Source organism: Typopeltis vanoorti, chromosome 12 (assembly GCF_054136105.1).
Source record: "Typopeltis vanoorti isolate ZY-2024b chromosome 12, IOZ_Tvanoo_1.0, whole genome shotgun sequence".
Lineage (NCBI taxonomy): Eukaryota > Metazoa > Arthropoda > Arachnida > Uropygi > Thelyphonidae > Typopeltis > Typopeltis vanoorti.
In genome coordinates, this window is record NC_143560.1 from 100,480,011 (window position 1) to 100,496,475 (window position 16,465).

The window sequence follows — 16,465 nt, forward strand, 5'->3', positions numbered from 1 at the left end:
TTTACTTCACTACCTGACACACACACACACATGCATAACTAGCTCTGTTTAGCATATTTTTTTCCAATTGGTTTAAGGTTGAAAACTAGGATTTTCAACCTTGAAAAATGGTGGTTCACCCAATAATGCCCTTTCTGAAAACTGCCAATAATTTGTAACTCACATTGGCAGGGTTTCATAACTCCACTCGCCATAGGCAAATTATTGGAGACAAGTGTCGAGTGAATTATCAGCCTCATTCTAAATGCATTCAAAATATATAAATATATTATTTTTTTATTACATAATTTAACCCCCCCCCCTTTTTTTTTTTTTTTAACATCTCATTCACTATCAAGTTATTTGGTCACAGATAGTAGCTACCAGTTTCTTTAAAAGTCATAATGTCACTTGAAAAACCAGTCATCTCCTTTAAGATTCAGAACTTTATTTTTCTTTATGACATTTTTTTTTTAAAAAAAAGTCAAACAAATTTTTTTTAAATGTTTTTTGTAGCAATTAAAAACTCAGTTGCCATACTTCTTTCCCCCAACAGTTCTGTCATCATATTTGTAACATAACAATGGATAACTTTTAAATGTTTTCCTTTCTGTATATGAAAGATATTCATGAATATCTTCTTTTGAGTTCCCAAAATCCCCTAATTTCTCCCATGGTAATATTAGTGTTCTTTTCACTTTGTGCCTCCACTACACAACACATTTTCCATTTTCATTCATCAAAAATGAGCTACCATTACATGTTACTTATAACACTTCACTTAAAAACTTGTACTTCACCACAAAACAAGTTTTTCATATCATAAATGCATTTAAATTAATTAGTTATAACTTCCAATAAATTGTTTAATCAAATCAATGCATTCTTTTAGTTCAATATTAACCTTGCACATATACACTGAAGTGCCATTGAATTAGGGAGGAGATGCTATGCAAATTCTATGCTGCAACTCCCATATTTGCACACATGCATGGCAGCAACTGTGGTTAGACTTAGCTGTCAGTGCTGACTTTCCCAAGCGTTCATCGTGAGAGGTGTAATGGGAAAGGCGCAAGATTTAGATGCATTTGATAGAGGGCAGATCGTAGATGCCTGATGGATCATTTAATCTCCAAAATTGTCAACGAACTTGAATTTTCTCGTAAGACAGTTTCAAGAGTGTTCTGGGAATGTGAAAATTCTGGCAAAAAATAAAAAGAACACCCAGGCAAAAGGCAACTAGACTTGAATGATCATGGGCTTTTCTGTCTGACTCGCATCGTGTGGACCAATAGGAACCAGACATTATCTCAAATCACCTCCCATCTGAACAAGAGATCATGCAATGTTCACTTCGCCATCTTAGCTTCGGGAACCACCGACCTATAAGAATCCCACTTCTAACAGCATGACACCAGGCTGTGAACGCCTTGTCTGGGCTAAAGAATATCGAAACTGGACAATTGAAAATTGGTGACATGTAGTCTGGAGTGATGAATCGCAATTTAAATTTCATAGCGCTAATGGGAAACTGAAGATGTGGCACCAACCCTATGAAGCCATGGGTCCTGTATGTCATGTTGGAACTGTACAAGCTCAGTGATGGCCTGTGGTGTCTTTGGGACCTTTGGTACATGTACCAATAACTCTCAATGGTACATGGTATGTGGAACTCATGGGTGACCATTTATATCCATCATGCATCCCAGTGGAGATGGTGTCTACCATCAAGACAGCTTGGTTCCAGGATCCTACTGTTGACTTTGAAATAACGAAGTGGCCACCTAGAAGTGCTGATTTAAATCTCTTTAAATCTCATCGAAAATCTTTGGGATACCGTTGAGCAGATTGTTCAGGCCCATGTCCCATCACTGCTGAACTTGAGCGAATTGTGGACAGCATCTTTAGGATGTATGGGTTGCCATACCTGTAAAACATTTTTGTAAGTCCTTGCCTTGTTGTTGTTGTGTGGCCGTTATCAGGGCCAGAAGGGTTCCAACACGTTACTAGATAGTGGCACTTCAGTATATTACAGTACACGTGACATATGCAATAGACAATTAGTTATTTTTTAAAAAAAATTAACTGTACTTTTCTCACAATATAATTTCATTAACAAAATAAACTAGTAATTATAAACACAAATTAAAATTGGCACAATCTACAATAATAAATATTGTAGTACATCTATACATCCTATTTGTCTAACTCCTTTATCCCTTAAGTAGGTATGTAATTGTAATATAGTATTGTCTTAAGCTTATTTTCAGCTTACAACATTAATTAGCTCAGTGTAATTAAATGCTTGAAAACTTGACATTATGAAAGTGCTTTTTACTACTGTTATTTAAAAATACAGTTGTCTTATCTTGCAAAGACAAGGACTGGATCATAAGTTTTGGTCTTTGTGGAGTACCAGATTCATTTGCATCATGAAAATTGAGTCTTGCTGTGCAACGAGTGCTACCTACTTTCTTGCATTCATGAATTTTGTTATTTGTCTTTCCTATTATTGTTTATGGATAGTTTATATACCGTATTTTCTGGTGTATAAGAAGCACTTTTTTACCTTAAAAATGGGGTGCGTCTTATGTAATGAAGGTAAAGATTGTTTCCTCTTTTCAAAGTCATACTCACTCCCTTTTATGTTCCAAGATCTTTGTAGGTGATTAATGGTGCAATCAAATTGATGCGTGACCTTCTTGTGACTTCTAACGCATCATTGGCTAAGAACGGGGAGCCCCTATTCAAGTTTCATAATATCCTATCCGAGTAATCAGTTACCGAAGTTTATCAGTATTGAGTTGACGTGTTGAGATATTTTGTGTTCAGTTTGATATTTCCCCGTAGATTTTAGTGATGTAAAAAAACAGGCGACATTCATATACTTCAAATTACAAATTGCAGGTTGTAAAATATGTGGAAGAACACAGGAATAGGGAAGTTGAAAGACATTTTGGACCTCCGTCTACAGAAAAAATGATTAGAACTTGGCGTGGTCAGAAGGAGATTTTGTACAATTTGCGTAAAGAAAAGCACGCGGAACGTGGAAAAATTGCAAAGTGGCCAGAACTAGAGACTGAAGTTTTGAAATGGGTGCAAGAAAATCGGCAAAATGGCATTGCCATCTCAACAAAAATGATTCGCACACATGCAGTCAAAGTAGCCTGTGAGCGTGACATTGAAGATTTTAAAGATAGTGCGTCATGGTGTTACCGTTTCATGAAACGCAGTGGACTTTATATGCGTACAAAAACAAAAATCAGTCAAAAAATGCCAAAAGAATATGAAGACAAAATTATTTCTATATTATAAGAAATTAATGATGATAGAGAAGAGTCAGATGACAGTGACATGGGTTTTGCAGGTTTCTGAAAGGTCAGTTTACCATTAAAAATTACCTATTATTTTATCTATTTTTTTTTTTTTTTTTTTTTTTTTAAATCATACTTTAAGGTTTAGTTTTTTTTCCAGAAAATTGTATTCAATTGCTTGGGTGCATCTTATACACCGGAAAATACGGTAAATTCCTCCTTCATTATAAACAATAAATGAAAGAAAAGCACAAACTGAGCTGGGTGTGTACCTTTTTAAACCTGCATTAAGAAAAACATCTTTCTATATAGTTGTGTAATGTATAATGAGAATTAAAGAAGATATTCCTTTGTTTTGTCAACATACTTTTTTTTAAATCACCTATAACAATATTTATGTAAATATTTTATAATAACACTATACAATAATAGTAGCTAGTAGATTTAAGTTGTATTTTCTGGAACCCTGGACATTGATATGACATCTAAATGGATTTTTTAAAATTTATTTTATTTGAAATACTTAAATGAAGACAGATGCTGTGAGAAGTCTCTAGCGAAGGCCCCCCCCCCCATTTGGCCCATAAATGTGGCATCCATTTAGTTAGACTTTTACAAAATCAAAGTATTTTGAAGCAATGAAGTCTGTGAGATTCACTCTGATATTTACTGTTCTATTTCATTTTAAAAAATGCTGGTCACAACTCCCTAAATTGATTTTCCGACCGACTAATGGGTCGCAACCTGCAAACTGAAACCTGAAAAAGCAACCTGAAAAATGCTACATCAGAGAAGCAAGATTTTCTGATTGCAAATAAAATGTGTAAAATATAGTAAAAAAAAATATATATATATATATATATATATATATATATAGAAAAATTACATAACTCATATTTGATATAGTTAATTTTATAGAATAAACGTAATTGAAATGAATTTTTGATTTCATAGGTTGATGAGATGTATCGTGAAGCACCTATTGACAAAAATGGGATGTTTGACTATCTGGAATTTACACGAATATTGAAACATGGTGCCAAGGATAAAGATGATCAGTAGCTGTTAAAAAATTCTGACTACTACTCTACATTCAGTGTTGAAGTGTTTTAATATACTATAAACTGTGGGGGCTGATAACATTTGATGTTCAATTTACTGGTAGTATGGTTTTTAACATGAAATTAGAGATGAAAATGATTTTGGAATCGCCACTCAGAACATCTTATCTAGGACTGATTGCAAATTAATGGGAATATTTTGAGAATTTTCCATGGGAAAATAATAAAAATCAGAAATAATGAGAAATAGCACCAATGTGCCTAACAGTTAAACATTGTTCTTAACTGTCCTAGAAAATTTTAATTATAAATACTGGCTGAAATAGAGGATGAAATTTTATCAAAATAATGCATTCAAGATAATGGTGGTGAAATTAGTAGCATTAGTAACTTTACCATTTTCTTACTGGTACTGAACTGTGGACTGATTTAATTTCAGTGTTAATTAGTTGTAAGAAAAAAAAAAGCTGGAATCTTAACTCACGTGTGCTTATAAAAAGAAAGCTGTTTCTAATAGGATAGAAGAAATATTTTAAGAACTTAATTTAGGTATTAAAATTATTATTCATAGTAATCAGGCATTCTTGAATAATCTTTTAACAAAGAGGGAAATACATTTTGTAGGCTTGGTAGTTATAATGTCCATATAACAAAAAATAAAAAAGCAAAATATAAACAGCATTAACGAGAGGTCTATTTCTAACTTTTCCCCTCTACATTCTGGAAAAAATATTTAATTTAGATATTAAATATTTATTAAAATATAATTTTAATATACTTATAAAATATGTCATCTCTGATTGATAGGTCTCTCACCATATCAAACTCCATTATAGTGGACTTACAATAAGGCTCCATATCATCAGTCTGCAACAAATATCCTTTGGAAAGACCTGGATTTAAACAAGGTTTAAATCCAGGTCTTTCCAAAGTGTTCATATGCTTTTCAACTCACAAAGCAGACGAACTGACCATATGTGAACATAATCAGTGGACAATTGATTGCTTTAGCTATAATCTGAACCAAAAAAAACTTCCAATGAACTACTGAAAAACCACATCGCATTCAATCCTGTTGTAAAAGAAATTTACTACCACATTTCCTCTATAACAGCTATTACTTTGGTCCATCTGTGTTCACTGGAGTAGGAGCTGACTGTATTTAAGATGATATTTATTCTGATTTCTTATTGTTATTCTGAGGGTACACCTAACAGATATTTCAGCAGGTCCATTGGTTAATTTTTCTTATTTATGTGAAAAGTTTCCTTTTTATAGAAATTCAGCATGTTAAAAATCTATGTCGATTTCTTCCAACAAAAAATTACTTTTAACAAAAGTCAATGTTATATCTTCTGATGAAGTGTGCAGATACACTTAAGAATTCCATCTTCATTTTTCATAAGTGAAGATTGTATGTTTATCTGTTTTCTTCTTGGTTTTCCATCCCATCCATTGTACTGTAGGTACACTATCTTTTCATATGAGTTTTCAGTTGTTATAAAAAGATAAAATGAAGTCATGTATACACTTTTGTGCATTTTTGAATGATTTCTATAAGGGATATGCATTGGTTGCTGAAATATCAGGTTTTTTTAGAAAAAAAAAATATTTCAGACTTTCTGGATGATTACTATTCAAATAGGGAGAAGAGAGAAAAACAGAAATTTTGTTTTTCATTATTATTGATTTTCCTATCTGATTATCTGGAAGACATTCATTGGATTTCTGATATAATGACCACATAATGCAAAGTAATAAAATACTTTATTAAACTAGAAAACTATTTGTTTGGCGTGTTTACAGGTTCACTTTGTCAGGAGTATCCTTATATTACAAGATAGTTTTTAAAAAAATAGAGATGTAAAATATATCACATTAATTCTACAACATAATGTGTGTCATAGCCAAGATCTATAGGCATGAGATTTTTGATGAATGAACATCCCTGATTGTTATTGCACTGAGTAGAAGTGCACAGCATTTTGGAAGCCTTCTTAAATTTCCTGACAACAGTTATATTCAATGTAAGGCACTCGTGTTTTTTTCCAACGTAGCAGATGATCTTCATTAGTCGTGAAAAGCTAAACCAGATTTTTCTTTTCTTGACATCTTTAAAATACTCAGACATGTGGATCTCTCTGAAACATCCTGTTTGACCAATATAGCAAATATGGCACAAACAGTAAATCATGTAGATCTCTGCTTTCTTTGGGGGTGGGAGGGATTTCAGAGGCTGTATGAATCTGAAGATCTTGTATGGTGGAGCGAAAGCCACTTTTATGTAATGAGTTGCAAAGAAACTGAGAGATTTTGTCTGTAACATTGCAGATGTAAGGAAGGGTGGCTGCCTTTTGCAGTCTTGGATGGAGTTTGTAAAATCTTGACTGTATTACACCGATATCCATTAAGGGAAAGAGTATGGGTGAAGTAACAAATATCGAAAAATACATTTCAAAGGTATGGTCAATCTTTCCTTACATCTACAATGTTATGGGCAAATAATCTGTTTCTTCAAAGTTATGATATAAAAGTGGATTTCACTTCACCATACAAGATCTCCAGATTCACATGGCCTCTGAAATCCCAACACTCAAAGAAACCAGTGTGTGTGTGGGGGGGGGGGGGATATGCATTTGCTGTTTTGGCCAACCAGTGTGTGTTCCATAGAGAGAGAGAGAGAGAGATATCTGTATGTTAGATTACTTTTAAGATGTTGAAAATAATAAAAAAAAATTTTTTTTAAAATCTGGTTTATTTTCTGAATGCAATGATACATTCATTGTTTATTTTAATTTTCATTTATTGTATTCTTTCGTTGCTTAATGTGATGCATTTTTATGCCTCTAGCTTTAACGCTTGTAATATGAGCATGCTCATGATGAATTGAACTTTCTGGCATATGAAACTTAGTAGTTATTTTTAAATTATTAAAGTATTTTGTTATTTCGTGTTCATATGGTTGTTATATCAGAAATCCAGTTATCTTTTTGACAAAATCCAAAATTTTAATTTTATTAAAATTCAGTTGTAGTGAAAAAAATTAATTAGATATACTGCATATAATGAGTTTTTGCAGTCTAAGAAAATTTTGGGAAAAATTTGTAGAAATTATCAACAATATAGAATTGTAAAGTAGTAATGGGTATTTGCTAATTTGGATATTCTTCATATGACAGTCATCTTTCATATATAGTAAACTTGTATAATGAGAGTTGATATAGTTTCCTTTGGCTAGAACTTTTCAAGAGTGTGTTATGGTGAGTGATTTCATTGTAACAATATTTATTATAGTGACAGTTGACCATACTGTCCTGAATATCCCAGCAAAAGTTGAAATTTACTTTGGAATTAGTTTCTCGTGTATCACTTTTATACAGTTAATTTTCACTGTAGCAAACATTTGAAAAGTCCTGATTGATATCCCACAGGATATGAATTTTTTATTTTTTTATTTTATTTATTTTTTAAGAAAATTCAATTTTAACAAACTATTCAGGGACTACAGGAATAGTTCCTACCAAAGTTGCTCTAGTGAGAATTGTCATCTTATCTGTTTCAGTGTTTGTTTATATCTTTATTGACATTATTTATTTTTCTGCATTTTCATGAGATGGAAAGCTAGTTAAAATTTAATACAAAATTTGATATGATTTAGATTTATAGCATGTTTCTCTGTTTGTTATAAATCTATTCATAATTTATTTTTTAAATATTATCAGTTTTAAATAACAGCACGGAATAGTCTTCAACTGTACTAAGATTATCTTCTTTTATGAACTATGAATATATTTCAGAACTTCATACTTTTAAGTAATTACATTTAGCCAACAGAAAACAATTTTGTACCCCAGAAAATTTCAATTTTGACACCTCAATACTTTTCAGCATTTGATTTCAGAGCTTAATCGTTCTGATATTAGATTTTTTTTTTTTATGTGAAAAATCCATACACAAAATGCTGTAAACCTATAACACGTTAGTTCTGTGGTTAGGCTAAGGGTTAAATAATCCATGAACACAGACATGGTCTTGTGAATGCCATAGTTGAAAATAGCAGAGGAGTAACAATTTGAAAGGTTGCAGTGGAGATTGATGTTAAGATGAACACAATTTCTGTTGATTCCACAATTTTTCTTTCAAGTTCATAATAGCATTTATATATATGATTTCAGATTACTGAGTGTGGTATGGATCTTATTTCTTGAGGATTTTTGTCAATTTGTTAGAAATGGAGCTGATATACAGAATAGTAATAAAATCTTTCACATCATTACTCTCTCTTCGACACGATGTGCATGTGTGTTAAACAGGATTTTAGAAATACATAGTCTGTTTATGATAACTCTTCTTCTGAAAAACCAATAAAAGTAACTTTAATTCTTTGGTGATCTCTTTTTCGTTGCTGATGAGCATACGTGCACTGGCTCCCAAAGTAGAATACAGAAAAACCTTGCTTAACGCGATTAATTAATCTATCAATTAATACATGTTAAGCAAAATCGTGTTAAGGGAATACAATAACCAATAGGAATAATTATAATTCATCCACCAGTTGGCGTAAATTTCAAAAATAATTACAGCATAAGCTATATTAGAGGATAAAATCATCAAAGTTAATAAGTCATTTGCTTAAATTTTTATTTAATGTCTAAACATTTCATTGAGCTACTTTTTTTACAAAAAAATTAAGTAAAGTATTGTTTGAATAGTGCTAGACTTTTTCATCTTTTCATGCAATTTGTGATACTGGCGATCTCGTTATCAAGATTTCGGTGGACTTCGAAGCTTCATTCTATATCAGAATCAGCATCAAACAAAATTTCCTTAGCGTGCTCAATGTGATTGAAAACTAGTTCAAGTTCTTAGTCGTAACATTCTCTTCTTGTTTGCACCCCTTATCTTCTTCTTTATATGCACGCTGTTCTAGTTGAAGGGGATCGTTCTTGCTCAACTGTTCTGAATGGGAATCGAGCAAGTTTCTCACATCTTCGTTATCCAGTTCATTAAATCCAAGTTCTTTTCCAATTGTGCGATTTCTTCAATAATGTTAGATTTTGATGATAAACTAGCATAGGCTTGAATTTAAAGTCGCCTTCTGCATTGCCTCCTAATAGAAGCGTATGACAATCTTTAGATACTTTGTATCCTAGTTGAGATGCTTTCTTTAGCTAGGAAAGTTTGTTGGCATATGTTTTCAAAAAAAACAGTTTCGTCCATCATAATCATCCTCCTGAATTATCTTTTGCAGTTCTTCAGGAAACCTGGCTGCAGAATCTTTATCAGCACTAGCAGATTCCCTCCCCAGTTATTTTTACGTTATACAGTCCAGCTCCATTTTTAAAATGGCCAGACCATCCTAAACTCCCAGTAAAGCTTTCACGTTGCTCTTGAAATTTGGTCTCTTTCAATGAGGTAAAAATATTGTGAGCTTTTGCTTGAATATTCCTTTTACTAAGAGATATTATTTTTTGCTTACAATTCTCAATCCAGAGTGATAGAAGTCGTTCCATCGCACTGCAGATTGGCAACAAAAATTTTTGCGCAGCTTAAAAAAAATTGCGTTCACTGATTAATCACTCACTTAAAGCAGAAAATAGTATCATTTCATTCAATCACGCATATCGAATTTGCATTAAGTGGGGTTTTCCTGTGTGTGTGTGTGTGTTATCAAAAAAAAAAAAAAAATTACATCAGTGAACAACATCAAAATGTCTTTTGGAATTAACTTCTGATTAGAATGTAAGATGTTATTTATATTTTATATTCACTTATATTTTTTGGTGTTATGCCTAGTTATCACATTTTCTTTAACTGTGCATATTACCCTAAAGATTCTTTCCATTCAGTAGATTTTTCAAGAAATATTCTTAGATTCATCAGAAATTTAAATACAGCAATGCAATATTAAGTTTATGGACTACGTGTTTATTGATTGTATTTAGTTTACAATGAACAAACCAGGCAAAATTGTTTTATAAATATTACTGAAATGCTGTAGTTGTTTGTGCCATATGTTTTTTTTTTCTTCCTTTCTCTCTTTTTTGTGTGTAATACCTTTGTAATTTATTTGGTGATTCAGTACTGCTGAATGTTAATTGTTATGTTATTTATTTTTTTGCATCCTCTCATTTAATGTTTATTTTATTTGGTGCTTTGTATTATTTAACTTTCTTGTTTTATTATTGTTATGAATTTTTGTGCATAAGAATAAATTAATTTATTCGAGTACTTTTTTTTTTTCATTTTGAAATATTTCATAGATAAAATCTTATCGTACCAGTAACACACAAGATGGAATTTTAAGACAGTATAGTATGTCCCAGATCCTTAAGATTGAAAAATAACTTGGCTTACACAGCACAGTTTTTGAAATTTTTTTTCAATGCATTCACAATTTCATAAATGGAAAAAGGACCATGTATGAATAATTTCCCTTAATAATGAACTGCATGACAGCATGGTTATTTGTCGACATATAAAAGTTCTGTGAAAATGAAAATCATCTGCGAAACTGATTTTCATAACAGTGATGAAGTTATTGTTTAAAATGCATTTGGTCTACATTGTTGACCAGATGTGTATTCTACTGTATGTATTCAACTACTACAAAAACACTACTCTGTGCACTGTAAACCAAATTCAATTTAGTTTATATTTGTATTAAGAGCATTCCTGCTATGATCTGCCTTCTGAATTCCTTTTGCAACTGGGTTGCCAGCTTTTTTGCTTTTCACCAACATTCCACTGACAGATACCATTGGAAAATCTTGTCTCATATTGTTACCATTTCGATTTTGTTATTCATTCTGGTTAATTTAGTGTTTAAAATGAATTATATCAACAGGCTGAAACTACAGCTATGAGAAGTTTAGTCCCACATTCACTACTTTATGGAGAGTTTTGAAGATCATCTCCATAATGACATTTCTCCTTAAACTATGCTGTGTTTACAGATATTTGACAATATATTTGCTATATGGAATGGTTCTCCATTGGATTTAGATTTTTTCATTTCAAAAAATAAAATGCAAATTATTCTAGATTCAGTTCAACATTTGTTTTTCTGGATTTATTGATTTCTTTATCAACAAATAGTAATTTGCAGTTCTCGGTGTTTTGGGAAAAAACTTGCACTGACTGTTATACCCATGCTAAATCACATTAACATCCTAGTCAAACAAATATACTATCAAGACATCATGTTGTGCTCATACCTTGTTCTGCAGAGGACTTATCAAGAGTTAAGTTACATCACATCAGCTTACATATATATATATATATATAAAAGTTTTTCAACAAGTCTTTTATTACCAAATTGTTTAGCAGTTTTAGGGTATTTCTTCCCGTGACTTCTTTTTCATGTTAAAGGACTGTTGGTAAAAGTTCTGACGCCTCCAACATCATCATGTCTTTTCAACCTTGTCAGGAAAATTTCATCCTTTTTTTTTTTTTTTTAATCTTTCTCCACTTAGTCACCTAGGTGTCTACTAGATTCCTTGCTCCTTTGTCTCGTCTTATTTTGGTCAAATCAGGTAGATCTATCGTGTTTCACCATGAAGAATATAAATTTTATATCCCATGCTGTGAATCTAAGCAGTCTCACTTGACTGAACATGCCATCTCTATTAATTACAGTCTTGTAGAAGAAAACACTAACTTATATAAGAATTGCTTCTTTATGTAACTTTTTTTTTACATTGTCTGTCTGAATTTGAACATATTAATGACCTTGGATTATCTCCCCTATGAGAAATACTATTGTATCATTCTTGTAATAATTCCTAATTATATATTATGTTTTTTTAATTAGGAATTTTATTGACCAATGTTGTCTTCCTTGAGCTATGGATCTTTTTAAAAAATCTTATGTTACTTGTATTTGAATTGTGTTCTTTTATTCATTATACTGAAGATACCTTCAAAGCTAAGGTGAAAATTTTACCTTTATTAAAATTACATTCATTCATGTAAGTCTTTTTTTAATTTTTTGTAGCTCTACACATTCATCCCAACCATTGAATCCTCTTCCTTCCATTTGAAGTAGTTTCCAACAAAGTTCTCTAAAAATCCTTAGCTCAGTGTAGAAGAGAGCAAAGTTGATTAATGAACCATCTCATCAGATCACTCCAGTCTTTCACACAAACTTTCAGTCTGTTGTGTTGCATTTTCTACAGATTTTCATACACTTCATCAGAAGTAGCAATGCTCTACTCTCTTCTTAGTCTGTTAAAACATATATAAGCAACTCGTTCAAACACTCTCACTCCAAATTTGCAGAACTAAATTTCCTTCCTCTTCATTCATTCTTTTTGCTGTTCTTTTGGAATAGCCTTCTCTCGTGTATTTCCTAAAAGAGCATGATTCATAGGTGTTTATTGTTAATAAGTCTCTTCTTGCTCAACTTTCTGTTCCAGTACAATTAATGTACAATAGGTGGACAAACTTCTTGTGTACAAGATTAGCATAAAAAAAAATGAAATAATAACCTTGCACTATTTTGTCTTGCATCTTCTATATTCCATCCTTTCTAATCTTTACATGCTGTATCCCTTTGGGAGGATACAGGAACCTAAAGAATACTGCATTAGAAAGGAACTTAGCATTCAAGAATGAATAAATAAGCAGAGCTAATCTACAGCAGTATGGTCACTTAAAACCCAACTAGATGGGAAGACCTTCTAACCAGAGTGATAGGAAACAAATGGAAGAGAATGGCCCAGCCCAAGATCACCATTGCTAGAAACTTGGCGATATGCATTCACAGACACACCCTGAATGAATCAAGGTAATCAATGTTTCAAATCCAACAGAAAAATTTGAATAATTTACTGTAAGCCTCTCTCAATACAGTACTTTATGTAATATCCAGCCACACATTTCCTAGTTCATATTGCAGTATTCCTAAAGAGCATGATTTGCAGGTCTTCATTGTCAATTAATGATGGGCTAACAGTGTCAATCTGTCGTGAAGTGACCAGTTGGCAGAGATGACTTAACAGTCATCTCTGCCAACTAGTCACTTCATGACAGGTTGACACTGTCAAGCTGTTATTGACAATTTGGTGGAGCTGAAAAATGTGGCCTGGGTATCAATTGGTAGGCCAAGTGACAAGAAAAGTAAGTCTCTCTCTCTTCTTTTTTACAAAAACCATTAAGACCAAATTTTGACTTGTTTGTAACTTAATTTCCAGTTCATTGTTACCTGTCTGTTGCAACGTATTCAGCAGTACAAGTTTTGAAGTGTTAAGAATGAGTTCTGAGAAAAATTAAGGCAAAACAAAGATGCAGTTGACACTTGCTATACCAACTCTACAGACCATGGGGATAATTTGTTGCAATGTGTAGTTTGTTAACTGCATTAGAAAGGAACTTGGCATTCAAGAATGAATGAATAAGCAGACCTAATCTACAGCAGTATTTTCACTTAAACAGAATGGAAGGGCAGGAAAAGATGCAGAGGAAGACAAAGATCTAGTGTATTGATGCAATTAGTGTGGTGCCTTAGGAGACTGAAATAAAAGTTCTGGCAATGTTGATGACAAATAACGTTAAATTTGAAGAAAATTGTTTACGATATTCATAAATGATATGGATTAAGGATAAAAATTTCTCTTTGCTGAAATCAGGAAGCCAGTTGTTCACATGATCTGGGTTCTTAACAGAATGACCTCATCTCATGAAGACAGATGTAGTTTAAAATTTAATGTGGACAAATGTAAGAATATGTAATTGATAAATTAGTGTTAATAGCAGATACAAATTAAATGGAAGAGTTAAAGATTTAGGGTTTTCTTTTGTCAATCCCACCCATGAAAGATCAGAAACCTATAGCATACTGGAACTGTGGATGAGCCACGACTATTTACAAATATTGACAGTTACAGGTCTGGTTAACTATAATTTGTTGAATTTATCTAACAGGAAATAGAAGATTTAATCAAAGTTTAAAGATTTTGTGCATTTGGCCCTTACCACACACACACACACACACACACACACACACACACACACACACACACACCTGCTTTAGATTTGTTGATGGTTTTTTGTAGTTGTTACAGGCTATGGCGTAAGTGACTAAGGGGTTACAGTCTTTAGCTTGAGGTATTGAGTATATGTTGTTACATTTTTAACTTGGATTGCTTTGGCACATTTGTTGGAAAACCAAGGCCGGGTTGATGAGGATCAGGGATTTTGAGTGGAATGGGAAGTAAATAAAAAAGTGAGTAATAGTTTCAAGAATAATTTCAGCTATTAGATCAGAGAAAGTGCCTAAATTTGGAGAGTGGAATCAGTAATCAGACCATGGAAATTCCTAGAGCTTATTCTGATTTATTTGAAGAAACTCATATGGTCACTCTTGATATTTCAAAGGGACTTGATTGTGTCTGGCAATGAGGCCTTCTGAACAAGTTACCATCTTATGGTCTCCCACTTGCCTTTACCCTTTGTGATGGAATTGCCAGCTTTGGTCGTTTGTTGCATGTAATGGTGGATGACTTACTCCCATTAGATTTCTTTAGCAATGCTAGAGTACCATGGGTTCTGTACTCTCACCCACACTCTTCTTCCTTTACATCAGGGATCTTCTTTCTCTGACTTCACTCCTGTTCATAGTTTTGCTGATGACAATACTCTTCATTTGAGAAGCTATAGTACCCAAATGATTCAAGTCTCAAGCTCATTTAAATATTGATCTCGTTACCATTCTCAAGTGAGATAAAGATAACTTGGTGATTCTTAATGGTGTTGAAACTTAGTCCTGTCTCATTACTCACACTTTATTTTTTGATAATGTTCCGGTATCCTTTCAAGATCAGTTTACCCTTTCTTGGGCTGACTCACATCTGGCTTATCCTAGTTGACCAGCCCTGAAATATTATTCTTGATAATATACAGAAGAGGACAATCTGCTTAAGGTGACCTCTCACAGACTCCCTTCAATTACTTTCTTCATTTCTACATTATGACTTTTCTATAGGTGCTTTAATGGGCATTGCTCCACTGGACTGTCTTACCATTCCTGCACCGTTACCATTTATTTTAATCAAGTTAGAACCAGAACAGCCATTAGTCAACACCCATACACTGTTTGTTCAGTGTATGGGTTCTCATCTGCCTCATTCTTTGGAACAATCTCTCTCTCGCTCCCATACTGTTTTACCAATGAATACAATCCCCAACTTTATGAGAAACATTAATAGATTACTTTTGCTGGTAGAAGAACAAGTAGTGCATTATCTTGAATTGGTAAGTAGGTTAACAATTTGCATATTTTTATGTGATTTCCATCCACAGTGTGTGGGCTAAAGTTTTTTTATTATTAATTTTCATACATTTTTTTCCTTTTTTTACTGACAAAATATTTCAGCTTAGAGAAGGGGGAAACCAGTCAGAATTTGAAATCTCCACGGAGAGAGGATTATCTGTCTGAGTAATTAGACTATATGTGATGAACTTCCACAGATACATAATCAAAAAAATGTCAATAATCATTGGGCAAACAAAATGAGACAAGAAAATCTTGAGCCAAAACAGATCATATAAAGGAGATTCCAGGTCTGATATCCTTTGGTAAATATCAGACCTGGCAAAAGCGCATGCTCTACTCTTATGGAAGTCATGATGTACTGTAGGAAAGTTTAGGTAAGTTGTGGTCAGAGGATGCTAGTTGAGGTTTGGTGATGAATAACAGATCATGTTGTTGATGTCTATTAACCAGTCTACCAGCCAAGACGTCTATAGATGTCAAGGTTATCATGGATGCGAAGTGATTAAAATTGTAATACCATTGATATTACATTGAAAAATATATGATAGATACAAAGCGTATGACGATGCGTATTTGATCCATAATGGCTGGTAAGGTGGTTAAGCCTCCAATGTTGGTGAAGTATGTGGAAGTTTTATTTTTTTAATGTGGAGTTTTGTTGGATTTTTTGGATGTTTTTTTACTTTGTTTCGTAGGAATTTTTTAAACTATCGAAACAATTTCTTATGCTGATTTCATGATAGAAGGTTAGGAAAATTTATAGAATAGAAGCACGTAGTAGGGGCAGGATTTCTGGATATAACCTCAAACACAGGAAGTGTCCAGACTAATCCATA

General features: G+C 32.8%; 1 protein-coding gene across 3 annotated transcripts in view; it reads left to right on the plus strand.

Annotated features, from left to right (window-relative positions):
• Window positions 1–10,585, plus strand: part of LOC150101065 (myosin regulatory light chain sqh) — a 127,538-nt gene extending 116,953 nt beyond the window's left edge. For all 3 annotated transcript variants that reach the window (XM_090401395.1, XM_090401396.1, XM_090401397.1), the window contains one exon: window positions 4,248–10,585. In XM_090401395.1, the coding sequence (XP_090257521.1) occupies window positions 4,248–4,355 (108 nt within the window). In that variant the 3' untranslated portion in view covers window positions 4,356–10,585. The remainder of the gene's footprint in view (window positions 1–4,247) is intronic.
• The last annotated feature ends 5,880 nt before the right edge of the window (window positions 10,586–16,465 follow it).